This window comes from Mustelus asterias, chromosome 12, assembly GCF_964213995.1.
Source record: "Mustelus asterias chromosome 12, sMusAst1.hap1.1, whole genome shotgun sequence".
In the NCBI taxonomy this organism is placed as follows: Eukaryota; Metazoa; Chordata; class Chondrichthyes; order Carcharhiniformes; family Triakidae; genus Mustelus; species Mustelus asterias.
In genome coordinates this window covers 104,334,695-104,350,899 of record NC_135812.1, presented here as the reverse complement: position 1 = coordinate 104,350,899, position 16,205 = coordinate 104,334,695, and the positions used below count along the sequence as shown (strand labels likewise).

At 48.0% G+C, this 16,205-nt stretch overlaps 1 protein-coding gene across 1 annotated transcript in view; it reads left to right on the top strand.

The window, feature by feature from the left end:
- Positions 1-15,995, top strand: part of LOC144502062 (uncharacterized) — a 51,649-nt gene extending 35,654 nt beyond the window's left edge. The window contains exons 2-5 of the mRNA XM_078226070.1: positions 13,521-13,556; positions 15,029-15,280; positions 15,404-15,698; positions 15,794-15,995. Coding sequence (XP_078082196.1) covers positions 13,521-13,556; positions 15,029-15,280; positions 15,404-15,698; positions 15,794-15,995 — 785 coding nt within the window. The remainder of the gene's footprint in view (positions 1-13,520; positions 13,557-15,028; positions 15,281-15,403; positions 15,699-15,793) is intronic.
- Positions 15,996-16,205: the final 210 nt, after the last annotated feature.

Sequence of the window (16,205 nt, the reverse complement as noted above, 5' to 3'; positions counted from 1 at the left end):
ATCCCTCTGACCTCACTCCAAACTCACTCCCTCTGTCCTCACTCCAAACTCACTCCCTCCACCCTTACTGCACACTCACTCCCTCCACCCTCACTCCAAACTCACTCCATCCACCCTCACTCCAAACTCACTCCCTCCACCCTCACTCCAAACTCACTCCCTCCACCCTCACTCCAAACTCACTCCCTCCACCCTCACTCCAAACTCACTCCCTCTGCCTCACTCCAAACTCACTCCATCCACCCTCACTCCAAACTCACTCCCTCCGCCCTCACTCCAAACTCACTCCCTCCGCCCTCACTCCAAACTCACTCCCTCCACCCTCACTCCAAACTTACTCCCTCCACCCTCACTCCAAACTCACTCCCTCTGCTCTTACTCCAAACTCACTCCCTCTACTCCCTCACCATTTTAACCCTATCATTTTCCTACCGTTCACTCCCAAACGAGGTCCTGGATCTGAAATCCACTCTTTCCTAAATATCCGGGTTATTCCTGGAAGTGGAGAATTAATATCAGAGTTTGAATAAACTCCTTTTCACTTTGTGATCAACCCGTTCACACAAATTTCCACCACCCCGGGGTGGTTTATTTCTCCTGTCAGATATTTAGTGATTTGGTTTTGAATGAGTTAGTGTAACCCACAGCTGACAGCTAATGCCCCAGACCCTATTCCACAAGCCCCCCACCCCCCACCCGAGTCAGCAACTGGAGACCCCTCAGCCCCAGCGCACAAACTGATTCCAATCTCTTCTCTTCAGCAACACAGTATTTCCCTGGACATTCATGATGGGAACTAACCAGTGGCTGTAAGTGATGACAGGAAAATCAGCCCATTGGTGTTTCAGAACTGTAGGAGTGCCCACTTTCTGAGTGAAGGTCGTAAACTCCACTCCTCAGATCCCTCTGCCCTCACTCCCCACCTCCAGCTATCCACAGTCACGTACTGGTTAGAAGAATTGGTCATGCTAAATTGTCCCTTAGTGTCCCAGGACATGTAGGTTATGGGGATTAGTGGGGTAAATGCATGGGGTTACGGGGATAGGGCCAGGGATGGGCCTGGGTAAGGTGCTGATAAATCTCCGATCGGGAATTGAGTTTGTGGTTCTGAGGATATCTTGTCTTGATCAACTATGGCACGGTGGCACAGTGGTTAGCACTGCTACCTCGCAGTGCCAGGGACCCTGGTTCCATTCCCGGCTTTGGTGACAGTCTGTGTGGAGTCTGCCCACCCCCTCTCCCTTCCCCGGGATCCTGTTCACAACCACCGCCACCTTCCATTACAGGGTGTAAGTAGGACTGTGACTAAGTCCAGCCTGGGACTGAATGACAAGGAAAGGCACCAAGCCACAAATCCTTTGGCAAAGATCAAGCCAAAATATGGTTCAGTGCCTTATCTCGTCAGCTTGGATCCTGTTTGTCTCTCTCGAGGGGATCTTGGATTGGATTCAATTGGAATGGGAATTTTGGAGCAGGCAAGGAATGGAGTTGGGTTTTCCTGGTCCACTCCCAGCATCGGCTTTGTAGAATCCCTACTGTACAGAAGAAGACCATTTGGCCCATTGAGTCTGTACCGACCACAATCCCACCCAGGTCCTACTCCCGTAACAACGTACATTTACCCTGCTAATCCCACACACACACACTAAGGGGCAATTTAACATGGCTAATCAACCTAACCCGCACATCTTTGGACTGTGGGAGGAAACCAGAGCACCCGGAGGAAACCCACGCAGACGGGGAGAATGTGCAAACTCCACACAGACAGTGACCGAGGCCAGAATTGAACCCGGGTCCCTGGCGCTGTGAGGCAGTAGTGCTAACCACTGTGCCACTGTGCCACCCCTTTAAAGATGGTGTAAACAAAAACCTCTCCCATCGTGTCCCTGGTCTGTTTTGTTCAGATGAAAGGTGAGGGGTGAGGGGTGATACCGCCAGGGACTGCGAATGTTTTGGTCCACGGTGTGTTAATGGGAAGTAGCATTTTGGTGTAGACTGTACCCCCTCTCAGTACCAACACTACCAACCAAACCAATACTTTCACCCAGCGCTGGGGAACTCACTTCATCAACCCTGTGCACCCTTCAAAGTTATTTCCCACTCAGACAAATGTGTGCAGCCAGGTTTAAATACCTCACCCTTTACACAACACAAATGATCCTTAAACATGTCAGCGAGGCCCCTTTTCCAGTTACGTTTTGTTTTTAAAAGGTTTTCTTTTCTAAAGAAATCGAGTCGAGAAAGAGCTGGTGAAACATGTTTCCCTTCAAAGGCATCTTTTCTCTAATTGGAGCTGGTTATGTTCTGCTTCTCTCTGCCCGTCTTTTGGACACGCTCTCTGGCTGACTGTCAGTAATTATTCTGCCTGTTCGCTCAGCCTGGCCAATTATTAGGAGCCATTGAAGGATATCCAGTGAAGACAATCCTCAGAGTTAGCGCGGAGGAATCATTAGTGTGAGTTTGAAGCCGCAGCGTTTTGATTGCTGCCCTCAGCCACTTATTGTTTCAGGAGCGAACGGTTTTGTGTTGCCTGATATTAAAGGCAGGCAGTTAATTTGGCTCTGCTAACACATTGAATTGTCTGTTTAGACTAGAGGATAATACATGGTCTGTGGAAGCCAATAGCTCAGAAATTCAGCTTTACTTCCAGATCCCCAAATCATTTTATAGAATAGAATCATACAATCCCTACAGGGCAGAAAGAGGCCATTTGAGACTGCACTGACAGCTTTCCCCCGGCCCTATCCCTGTAACCCCATATATTAACCCTGCTAATCCCCCTGAAACTAATGGACAATTTATCATGGCCATTCCACCGAACTCACACATCTTGCACCTTGTCAGGATCAGACCCTTCCGCCACTCCAACAGTGCTTAAACCGTGGGCCGGCACGGTGGCACAGTGGTTAGCATTGTTGCCTCACAGCGCCAGGGACCCAGGTTCGATTCCGGCCTCGGGTGACTGTCTGTGTGGAGTTTGCACATTCTCCCCGTGTCTGTGTGGGTTTCCTCCGGGTGCTCCGGTTTCCTCCCACAGTCCAAAGATGTGCGGGTTAGGTGGATGGGCCATGCTAAATTGACCCTTAGTGTCCCAAGATGTATCGGTTAGGGGATTAGTGGGGTCATGCAGATAGGGCAGGGGGTGGGCTTGGGTAAGATGTTCTGTCGGAGAGCCGGTGCAGACTCAATGGACCAAATGGTCTTCTCTGTAGAGATTCTATGAAATACTGCAAGGATTTGTTTGGTTCCTGGAAAGGGAGGGGGAGGGGGAATGGGATAGTGAAGGAATAAAGATGGGGAAATATTTGGGTCCAACATTCAAGTATTGATCACATGAAACATTCTCTCCAAGCAGTCTGGGCAGTCTCAAAGAGATTGAGTGGAGATCCCGGTGGAGTGGATTAAACAGGGGCTGAATTTTGCATCACTTTTCCAATCTGTTGCTTTCTTGTGTTAACATAGAGCGAGCTCATTGCAGTTTCTGAAGCAGTTACCAATGACAAGGGTTTGAATAATTGCACGGGTATCACAGAGTACTCTGTTAACAGAGGAGTCAGTATGCAGGCACGGAAAGAACTATGAAGGGACATATATCTGTGGAAAATGTACAACCTGACTCAGTCCCAATCTCAGAGAGCACTGCTTTGTGTCACTCCAATGTGTCCGCTTCCCATGTCAGCCTGTCCATGACCCCCCTGAATGAACTTGCCAGTTGGATGACAATAATTTCTGCGGATATTTTGTGGACTGGACCCGTGCCCGGTAAGAATTGTAGTGAGTCTGCTGAAAATCATTTCCTGCGGGGTCGCTTCAGCAGCTGTCGGAGCGACAGAGAGAGCGAGAGAGAGAGAGAGAGACAGGAACCTTTCATCCATCACTTTGGCTTGGATCCAAACCCCAGACTCTCGAAATGAAAAGGACAGTGTTTTAACCGACCTCACCACCCGACACCTGGGCATAAACAAATCCTGCAGGAGAACCAGTGTAAAAACCATCACTCAGACACAATCTTCTAAACTCAAGTTAAGATGCTGAATTGAGGGAAGGCTAATTACAACAATATTAGGCAGGAACTGAGGAGTGTAGATTGGGGGCAGATGTTTGAGGGCAAATCAACATCTGGCATGTGGGAGGCTTTCAAGTGTAAATTGATAAGGATTCAGGACCGGCACATTCCTGTAGGGATGAAGGATAAGTATGGCAAGTTTCGGGAACCTTGGATAACGCGAGATAATGTGACTCTAGTCAAAGAGAAAAAGGAAGCATTTGTCAAGGCCAGGAGGCTGGGAATACATGAAGCAAGTGTGGAATACAAGGAAAGTAGAAAGAAACTTAAGCAAGGAGTAAGGAGGGCTAAAAGGGGTCACGAAAAATCATTGGCCAGCAGGATTAAGGAAAATCCCAAGGCTTTTTATACATATATAAAGAGCAGGAGGGTAGCCAGGGAGAGGGTTGGCCCACTCAAGGACAAGGGAGGGAATCTATGCGTGGAGCCAGAGGAAATGGGCGAGGCATTAAATGAATACTTTGTGTCAGTATTCACCAAAGAGAAGGACTTGGTGGATGATGAGTCTGGGAAAGGATGTGTAGATAGTTTGAGTCATGTTGAGATCAAAAAGGAGGCGGTATTGGGGTTCTTGAGAAACATTAAGGTAGAGAAGTCTCCAGGGCCTGATGGGAAATACCCCAGAATACTGAGAGGCAAAGGAGGAAATTGCTGGGGCCTTGAGAGCAATCTTTGTATCCTCACTGGCTACAGGGGAAGTTTAACAATACTAGGTTAAAGTCCACTCCAGATTTCCACTCCATCTGACGAAGGAGCAGCGCTCCGAAAGCTAATGGCACTTGCTACCAAATAAACCTGTTGGACTTTAACCTGGTGTTGTTAAAACTCTTACTGTGTTCACTCCAGTCCAACGCCGGCATCTCCACATACAGGGGAGGTCCCAGAGGATTGGAGAATAGCCAATGTTGTTCCTTTGTTTAAGAAGGGTAGCAAGAATAATCCAGGTAATTACAGGCCGGTGAGCCTTACATCAGCGGTAGGGAAATTATTGGAAAGGATTTTTCGAGACAGGATTTACTCCCACTTGGAAATAAGTGGACATATTAGTGAGAGGCAACATGATTTTGTGAAGGGAAGATCGTGTCTCACTAACTTGATAGAGTTTTTCGAGGAAGTGATGAAGATGATTGATGAGGGTAGGGCAGTGGATGTTGTCTACATGGACTTCAGTAAGGTCTTTGACAAGATCCTCATGGCAGACTGGTGCAGAAGGTGAAGTCGCATGGGATCAGAGGTGGCAAGGTGGATACAGAATTGGCTGAGTCATAAAAGACAGAGGGTAGCAGTGGAAGGGTGCGTTTCTGAATGGAGGGCTGTGACAAGTGATGTTCCTCAGGGATCAGTGCTGGGACCTTTGCTGTTTGTAATATTTTCCAATGATTTGGAGGAAAATGTAACTAGTTTGATTGGTAAGTTTGCGGATGACACAAATGTTGGTGGATTTGTGGATAGCGATGAGGACCATCAGAGGATACAGCAGGATATAGATCAGTTGGAGACCTGGGCAGAGAGATGACAGGTGGAATTTAATCCAAGCAAATGTGAGGTAATGCATTTTGGAAGGTCTAATACAGATAGGAAATATATAATAAATGTCAGAACCCTTAAGAGTATTGATCGACAGAGGGATCTGAGTGTACAGGTACACAGGTTACTGAAAGTGGCAACACAGGTGGAGAAGGTAGTCAAGAAGGCATATGGCATGCTTGCCATCATTGAGTTTAAAAATTGGCAAGTCATGATGCAGCTTTATAGAACCTTAGTCACTTGGAATATAGTGTTCAATTCTGGTCGCCACACTACCAGAGAATGTGGAGGCTTTGGAGAGGGTATAGAAAAGATTTACCAGGATGTTGCCTGGTATGGAGGGCATTAGCTATCAGGAGAGGTTGGAGAAATCTGGTTTGTTCTCATTGGAATGATGGAGGTTGAGGGGCGACCTGATAGAAGTCTACAAGATTATGAGGGGCATGGACAGAGTGGATCGTCAGAAGCTTTTTCCCAGGGTGGAAGAGTCAATTACTAGGGGGCACAGGTTTAAGGTGCGAGGGGCAAGGTTTAAAGGAGATGTACGAGGCAAGTTTTTTACACAGAGGGTGGTGGGTGCCTGGAAGTCGCTGCCGGGGGAGATAGTGGAAGCAGATACAATAGTGATTTTTAAGGGGCACATACATGAATAGGATGGGAATAGAGAGATATGGTCCTCGGAAGGGTAGGGGAGTTAGTTCAGTCAGGCAGCATGGTCGGTGCAGGCTTGGAGGGCCGAAGGGCCTGTTCCTGTGCTGTAATTTTCTTTGTTCTTTGCTCTTGAAGTAGAATTCTGACCCTTTTATCTGATATAGGATCCAGTTAATATAAAAACCAGCCCCCGTTTCAATCCTTTACAGGGAATGCTCAGGGATAATTCAATTCTGACTTCCCTTTGAATCATAGAATTCCTACAGTGCAGAAGGGGGCCTTTGTGGCCTTATAGAGGTCTATAAAATAATGAGGGGCATAAATCAGCTGGATAGTCAATATCTTTACCCAAATGTAGGGGAGCCTAAAACTAGAGGGCATAGGTTTAAGGTGAGAGGGACAGGGTGGCACAGTGGCATAGTGGTTAGCACCGCTGCCCCACAGCACCAGGGACCTGGGTTCGATTCCTGGCTTGTGTCACTGTCTGTGTAGGGTTTGCACATTCTCCCCATGTCTGCATGGGTTTCCTCCAGGTGCTCTGGTTTCCTCCCACAGTCAAAGATGTGCAGGTTAGGTGCATTGGTCATGCTAAATTCTCCTTCAATGTACCCGAACAGGCATTGGAGTGTGGTGACTAGGGGATTTTCACAGTAACCTCATTGTAGTGTTAATGTGAGCCTACTTGTTTCTAATAAATAAACTTTAACTTTAAGATTTGAATGGGTCCAAGAGGCGCATTTTTTCACACAGAGGGTGGTGAGTGTCTGGAACAAGCTACCAGAAGTAGTAGTAGAGGCAGTAGTAGAGTTTGTCTTTTAAAAAGCATTTAGACATTTACATAGGTAGGGGGGTATAGAGGGATATGGGCCAAACGCGAGCAATTGGGACGAGTTTAGTGGTTAAAAAAAAAGGGCAGCATGGACAATTTGGGCCGAAGGACCTGTTTACATGCTGTAAATCTCTATGACTCTATTCAGCTCATCGAGCCTGCACCGACAATAATCCCACCCAGTCCCTATCCCAGTAACCCCACGTATTTATCCCACTAATCGCCCTAACCTAGACACCTTCGGACACTAATGGACAATGTAGCATGGCCAATCTACCTAATGTGCACATCTTTGGACTGTGGGAGGAAACCGGAGCACCCAGAGGAAACCCAGACAGACACAGGGAGAACGTGCAAACTCCACACAGACAGTGAACCCAGGGTCCTGTTGCTGTAAGGCAGCAGTGCTAACCACTGTGCCACCGTGCCGCCCATTTGGTTGCGTTTTTAATCTTGATGTCTCTGATATTCCAGGCCCCTAATGAGATTCCTAAACTGTGGAAAACTCAATTCTACCCGCTTCACATTTACTGACTCTGTCACGTGGAGAGGAAGGGAATGAACTACAAATATTCAAAGTAAATTCTAAACTCCTACACTGGTACGGTGAGTCACTTCATCACCTATTGTGATATTAAAATTTGCAGATTGAAAGTTCCCCGGTTTGATTCTTATCTCTGTTGAATTCCCAGGGGTCAGGCCAGAGATGACAGTTGGAGTGCTGCAGTTAACCCCTGACCCCTAAACCAGGGCACAGTAAACAATCAGCCAGAGTTTCCATCTCTGATGCAAAGTGGAAGGGGCATCGACATGAAATGAAATCATAGAAACCCTACAGTGCAGAAGGAGGCCATTCGGCCCATCGAGTCTGCACCGACCACAATCCCACCCAGGCCCTACCCCCACATATTTACCCACTAATCCCTCTAACCTACACATCTTAGGACTCTAAGGGGCAATTTTTTTTTTTTAACCTGGCCAATCAACCTAACCCGCACATCTTTGGACTGTGGGAGGAAACCGGAGCACCCGGAGGAAACCCATGCAGACACGAGGAGAATGTGCAAACTCCACACAGACAGTGACCCGAGCCGGGAATCGAACCCAGGACCCTGGAGCTGTGAAGCAGCAGTGCTAACCACTGTGCTACCGTGCCGACATAGAATCATAGAATCCCTACAGTGCAGAGGGAGGCCATTCGGGCCATCGGGTCTGCACCGACTCTCCGACAGAGCATCCCACCCAGGCCCTATCACCGTAACCCCACATATTTATCCCGCTAATTCCCCTAACCTATGTATCTTGGGATCACTAAGGGAGAATTTAACACGGCCAATCCATCATACCTGCACATCTTTGGACTGGAATCATACATCTGGAAGTATAGTTTGTGCGCAGTTTAACATTTTCCATAGTCAAAACTCACTGTGCAATTTTACATCTATAAACCAGATACTAGGTATGGTGGTGGTGGCACAGTGGTTAGCACTGCTGCCTCACACAGCCTTGGGTCACTGTCTGTGTGGAGTCTGCACATTCTCCCTGTGTTTGTGTGAGTTTCCTCTGGGTGCTCCAGTTTCCTCCCACAGTCCGAAAGACGTGCTGGTTAGGTGCATTGGCCGTGCTAAATTCTCCCTCAGTGTACCCGAACAGGCACCGGAATGTGGCGACTAGGGGATTTTCACAGTAACTTCATTGCAGTGTTAATGTAACCCTACTTGTGACACTAATAAAGAAATAAACTTAAACTTGAAGGTATGAGAGGGCAACTGGTGTCTGTGAAGAAGACTTGGGCAAGATTCTTCAAAAACCTGCATGGAAATAGTGATCTTAACGTCGCAAACATTCAAGGGGTTTCACAGACGGGAAACTGGTACAAAGTCATTTTGGACAAGTTAGAGAAAGATACTAGAAAGAGACTTGCAGTTGATTTTGCCTTTTAAGTGGAATTGGAAGTAGCAAGATGGTCAGAGGTTGGGGGACACTTCCACACATCAAATTAACTGAAGCTTTGGCCATCACTGGTGCAGTGAGTGGTGTTTGAGTCAGGGATCTGATGGCCTTGGGTTATGATTGGGGAAAAGGGTGGATTTATAAACTAAGACAGGATGTTTCCTTCAATGCATGGGGAAGATGGAGCCAAAGGAAGTTGGTGAGGACGGGGATGATGGGAAAGTGGTTAACGCTTTGCCTATTTGGGCAGCAGTGCGGGGTTTATGTAGAGTTGGGGTCAGCAAGGAGGAAGAGAGTTGGGTTGAAGAGTAAAAAGCAACTGACAGTGAAGCAATCCATTGTTCAGTTTGATATCAGGCCATCTCATAACCATTACTTTCTACGGTTTTCTGGATAAAGGCTACTAATATTTGACAGTTAAGTGAAGAATATTTCTATCGCTGACCTTTCCAATACAAAAACAATCCTGTGGCTGATTAGATTAGGACATGAACCTGAAATAAATTGTAATAACAACAGAAAGCTCTGGAAAAAGCTGAATGACTGCTGCTTGGTAACAACCTGGCTCCTCTGTGTGTGTGTGTGTGTGTGTGTGTGAGTATTTGTATGAGTATGCATGTCTGTATGTGTATGTGTGTCTGTGTATGAGTGTATGCATGTCAGTGTGTGTGCGCGTGTGTGTTTGTGTTTATCGGTGTGTGTGTGTTCACATGGGTCGGTGTGTTTGTATGTGTGTGTATGTATGTGAGTGTGTGTGTCTGTGTATGTGAATGTATGTGAGTGTGTGTGTGTTTGTGTGTATGTGTGTCTGTCTTTGGTGTATGCGTGTGAGTGAGTGTGTGTATATGTGCGAGTGTGTGTATGTGTATGCATATGTGTGTTTGTGTATAAGTGAGTGTGTCTGTGTGAGTGCATTAGTATGTCTGTGCCTATGAGTGTGTCTGTGATTGCATGACTGTCTGTGTCTGTATGTGTGTGTGCGAGTGAGTCTGTGTTAGTGCGTGTATGTGTGTCTGTGACTAGGTGAGTTTGTGTGTGTGCATGTGTGTGTGCCTGTGTATATATTTCTGTGTGTGAGTGTATGTGTGTGACTGTGTGTGTGTCTGTGAGAGCACGCGCGTGTGTCGGTGTGTGTGTATCTGTCTGACTGTCTGTGTATGAGTGTGTGTCTGTGTGTACGTGTGTGTATGTGTGCCTGTGTATATATTTCTGTGTCTGTATGCGTGTATGTGTGCGAGTGTGTGTGTACATGAGAGTGTGCGTCAGTGTGTACGTGTGTGTGTATGTGCACACATTTGTCTGTGTGTTTGTGTATGTGTGTATGTATGTGAGTTTATGTGTCTGTGTGTGAGTGTGTGTGTATGTGTTTGTGTGTATGCGTGTCTATCTATGGTGTATGTGTATATGTGTATGCGCATGTGTCTGTGCCTATGTGAGTGTGTCTGTGAGTGTGTGTGTCTGGGTGTGTCTATGAGTGCATGAGTGTGCCTGTGTCTATGTGAGTGTGTCTGTGTGTGTGCGAGTGTGTCTGTGACTATGTGAGTTTATGTTTGTGTGTGTGTGTGTGTGTATCTGTGTGTGTGTGTATGTATTTCTGTGTGTGTATCTGTGTGTGTGTCTGTGTGTGTGAGTGTGTCTGTGTGTGTGTCTGTGTGTGTGAGTGTATCTGTGTATATCTGTGTGTGTGTGTGTGCCTGTGTGTGTGTGTGTGTGTCTGTGTGTGTGTGTGTATGTATTTCTGTGTGTGTATCTGTGTTTGTGTCTGTGTGTGTGTGTGTGTGTCTGTGTGTGTGTGTGTGTCTGTGTGTGTGTGTGTGTGTCTGTGTGTGTGTGTGTGTGAGTGTGAGTGTAATTTTCCCCAACCTTCTCTGCCTCTCCACCTTGTTTTCCTCTTTTTAGATGCTTCTTAAAATCTAGCTCATGAACAAGGTTTATGTATCTAATATTTCCTTATCTAACCTGGCATCATATTTTGCAATCGTTTGTGAAGCACCTTGGAGCCTTTTATTACATAAAGATTCAATAACAGAATCCCTACAGTGCAGCAGGAAGCCAGTTGGCCCATCTAGTTTGCACCAACAGAGCATCCTATCCAGGTCCTATCCCTGTAACCCCACACATTTACCATGGCTAATCCCCCTAACCTATACATCCCGGGGCACGAAGGGTTAATTTAGCACGGCCAATCAACCTAACCTGCACATCTTTGGACTGTGGGAGGAAACCAATGCAGACACGGGGAGAACGTGCAAACTCCACACAGTCACCCGAGACCAGAATTGAACCCGGGTCCCTGGCGCTGTGAGGCAGCAGTGCCAACCACTGTGCCACCATGCTGCCATGCATCAGGCAGGGCAACAAAAAAAAACTCCCCTACTTTCTCAAAAGACTAAGGAAATTTGGCATGTCAGCTATGACTCTCACCAACTTTTACAGATGCACCATGGAAAACATTCTTTCTGGTTGTATCACAGCTTGGTCTGGCTCCTGCTCTATCCAAGACCACAAGAAACTGCAAAGGGTCGTGAACAAAGCCCAGTCCATCACGCAAACCAGCCTCCCATCCACTGACTCTGTCTACACTTCCCGCTGCCTCAGAAAAGAAGCCAGCATAATCAAGGACTCTATGCACCCTGGACATACTCACTTCCACCTTCTTCCACTGGGAAAAAGATACAAAAGTCTGACTCAAGAACAGCTTCTTCCCTGCTGCCAACAGACTTTTGAATGGACCTAACTTGCATTAAGTTGATCTTTCTCTACACCCTAGCTATGACTGTAACACTACATTCTGCACTCTCTCATTTCCTTCTCTATGAATGTTATGTTTTGTATAGTGCACAAGAAACAATATTTTGCACTGTATACTAATACATGTGACAATAATAAATCAAATCAAATCAAAAATATTGTTCCCTTAATCGACATCACAAAACTGATTATTTGGTCACAATCACATTGATGCTTATGGGATCTTGCTGTGCACAAATTGACCACAGCATTTCCTACATGACAACAGCGATGACACTTTTCATTGGCTGTAAAGAGCGTTGGAACTTGGTGGAGGGAGTTAGACAAATGCATGTTTTTCTTCAGATATTTACATAATCCCACATTGCAACTCTCCACAGCACACACAGGCCAATAAAGGCATTCAGAACTGATGTGACTTATTTTCAAACGCATACTGACAATTAACTCTGTCATAATGAAAACCTTTTAGTTCCAGGAACCAAGAGACAAATCCCACACAAACAATTATTATCAGCGGGTTTAACCCTGCTACAGTGCAGCTTCCAACCCGCCCCTCACCGCCACAGAAAACACGGCAGGATCCGGTGACAGCAGCACTCTTCCCCGTGGGGCAAACCTTCACCAGGATGTGGCCCGGAGACAGGGTCAAGGTGAGAAAGCCACTCGGGGCAGTGGGACTGAAGGCCGTGCCACTTTGATGGGATCTCCTGAGGAATTGTGTGTGACACCAGCCTCCTTTCTGGGTGGTGACTGGCGTTACCAGGTGAATGGGCACAGGGAGCTGGTACTGCAGCTTCAGAACAAACCCTGGTCTAAAATCACAGCCACATCCACCACCCCCCACCCTGCTGCCCCCCTTCCTCACCCCCACCCCGCTGCCCCCCTTCCTCACCCCCACCCCGCTGCCCCCCTTCCTCATCCCCACCCCACTGCCCCCTTCCCCATTCCCATCCCACTGTCCTCCTTCCTCACCCCCACCCTGCTGACCCCTTCCCCATTCCCACCCTGCTGCCCCCCTTCCCCCATTCCCACCCCAATGCCCCCTTCCCCATTCCCATCCCACTGTCCTCCTTCCTCACCCCCACCCTGCTGACCCCTTCCCCATTTCCACCCTGCTGCCCCCCTTCCCCCATTCCCACCCCAATGCCCCCTTCCCCATTCCCACCCTACTGCCCCCCTTCCCCACCCCCACCCCGCTGCCCCCTTTCCCCACCCCGCTGCCCACCTCCCACCTCCATCCCTTCCAGAGATCCTCTCCATGGTAACCTGTGTCGAATGCTCCCTCCACCCACATTGTCTGTACATTTAAGACCTGGCTGGCTGTAGAGATTTGCATTCTAATCAGTATTCTGTAATTTGATTTCTGTGTCTGTGTACTGTTTGAGAACAGATATCCACTCCATCTGACGAAGGAGCAGCACGCTCCGAAAGCTTATGGTATTTGCTACCAAATAAACCTGTTGGACTTTAACCTGGTGTTGTGAGACTTCTTACTGTGCTTACAGGTGAATGACAGATATCATTGAAACCTGACGTGTCTAATTTCCAGTCTGGAGCCACATTCAGTCATTGTTTCTCATTGAGATCAGGTTCTGCTTTAACAATGGATTTATTCCAGGCCCATGCTCGGCTGATGTGAACAGTCATTAGTTTAAACATTTGAGAAATAATAATTCCCCCTTACAGTTTACAATCCCTTTGAAATTGTGTTTGATGTGTTGACTAATTTGTGTTTTTCAGATGGGGTCTGTGCCAGTTGGTGTGCTCTGGGTTTTGGTATGTTTGTATGTGTGTGTGTCTGTGCTGTATCTGTGTGTATCTGTGTGCCTGTGTGTGTGTCCATGAGCGTGTTTGTGTGCGTCTCTGTGTGCCTGTGTGTATCCGTGTGTGTGTGTGTCTGTGTGTGTTTCTGTGTATCTTTGTGTGTATGTCTGTCTATATGTGTGTGTCTGTGTGTATGTATGTGTATACGTGTGAATGTGTGTGCATCTATGTTTGTGTGTCTGTGTGTGTGTGTGTGTCTGTGTATGCGTGTGTGTGTGTCTATGTGTGCTTGTGTATTTGTGTGGCTATGTGTATGTTTGTGTGTGTATCTGTCTATGTGTGTGTGTGCCTGTGTGTGTGTCTATGTGTGTGTGTGCTTGTGTGTGTGTGTATTTGCCTGTGTGTGTCAGTGCATGTGTGTCTGTGTGTCTATATGTGTGTGTATTTGTCATGTATGTATGTGTGCCTGTGTGTGTGCCTCTATGTGCCTGGGTATTGTGTGTCTGTGGGTCTGTGTGCATGTATGTGTGTATCTGTGTGTGCGTGTCTATATGTGTGTGTGTGCCTGTGTGTGTGTCTATATGTGTGTGTCTATGTTCGTGTCTATGTTTGTGTGTGTGTCTATGTGTCTGGGCATTTGTATGTCAGTGTGTGTGTGTCTATCTGTGTGTGTCTATGTGTGTGTGTGTGCCCATCAGTGAGTGTCTATGTGTCTGGCTATTTGTCAGTGTGTGTGTGTATACCTATGTGTCTAGGTTTGTGTGTGTGTCTTTGTGTCTGGGCATTTGTATGTCAGTGTGTGTCTATGTATCTGACTTTTTGTCAATGCGTTTGTGTGTATCTATGTTTGTCTGTGTATGTGTGTGTCCATGTGTCTGGGTATTTGTGTGTCTATGTGTGTGTGTCCCTGTGTGTCTGGCTATGTCTGTGTGTGTATGTCAGTGTGTGTGTATATCTATGTCTCTCTATGTGTCTGCCTATTTCAGTGTGTGTGTTGGCAGTGAGAGGCAGACAGTTGTGTTTATTGAAGATTGCAGCTCAACACAGCGCACGTGAGAGAATTGTTAAATGTTTGAGATGCGGACAGAGAATGTGCATTGCTCACGCAGCCGATCGCTGTTATCTCAACAGCAGCCGCTGCCCCGTCCCAATAAACAGCAGCCGCTGCCCCGTCCCAATAAACAGCAGCCGCTGCCCCGTCCCAATAAACAGCAGCCGCTGCCCCGTCCCAATAAACAGCAGCTTCTGCCCCATCCCAATAAACAGCAGCCCCTGCCCCGTCCCAATAAACAGCAGCCCCTGCCCCATCCCAATAAACAGCAGCCCCTGCCCCATCCCAATAAACAGCAGCCCCTGCCCCATCCCAATAAACAGCAGCCTCTGCCCCCGTCCCAATAAACAGCAGCCCCTGCCCCGTCCCAATAAACAGCAGCTCCTGCCCCGTCCCAATAAACAGCAGCCTCTGCCCCCGTCCCAATAAACAGCAGCACCTGCCCCTATCCCAATAAACAGCAGCTCCAGCCCCATCCCAATAAACAGCAGCCCCTGCCCCGTCCCAATAAACAGCAGCCCCTGTCCCATCCCAATAAACAGCAGCCCCTGCCCCGTCCCAATAAACAGCAGCTCGTGTCCCATCCCAATAAACAGCAGCCTCTGCCCCGTCCCAATAAACAGCAGCTCCTGCCCCGTCCCAATAAACAACAGCTCCAGCCCCGTCCCAATAAACAGCAGCCCCCGTCCCAATAAACAGCAACATGCCCCCCGTCCCAATAAACAGCAGCCCCAGCCCCGTCCCAATAAACAGCAGCTCCTGCCCCATCCCAATAAACAGCAGCCCCAGCCCCCATCCCAATAAACAGCAGCCCCAGCCCCCATCCCAATAAACAGCAGCCCCGTCCCAATAAACAGCAGCCCCAGCCCCGTCCCAATAAACAGCAGCCCCAGCCCCGTCCCAATAAACAGCAGCTCCTGCCCCGTCCCAATAAACAGCAGCCCCCGTCCCAATAAACAGCAACCTGCCCCCCGTCCCAATAAACAGCAGCCCCAGCCCCGTCCCAATAAACAGCAGCTCCAGCCCCGTCCCAATAAACAGCAGCTCCTGCCCCGTCCCAATAAACAGCAGCCCCAGCCCCATCCCAATAAACAGCAGCTCCCGTCCCAATAAACAGCAGCTCCGGTCCCATCCCAATAAACAGCAGCCTCTGCCCTGTCCCAATAAACAGCAGCTCCTGCCCCGTCCCAATAAACAGCAGCCCCTGCCCCGTCCCAATAAACAGCAGCCCCTGCCCCGTCCCAATAAACAGCAGCTCCAGCCCCATCCCAATAAACAGCAGCCCCAGCCTGACTATTCCACCCTGCAGCCGGTGCTCTGAGCAGCCGCTTTACCGGGTCACCCGGGCAGAGCTGCCAGATGTTTGTGTTTGGGAGAGGAATCTATCGCCCGAAATATAACTGGGACGCTGCTTCTGAAATAAACATGATCAGTGGAATACTTTAAAGAGACTCAGGCTGTCCTTGGACCCTCAATGGAACAATCCCTCCATTCCTGTGACTAGGAATGAACATCTCCACTGCCTGGTTAACACGGAGACAATTGTCATGTTGCTCAAACATGTTCAGCCTGCACTCACTGATTCAGAGAGAGAGTGGATTCTCAGATAT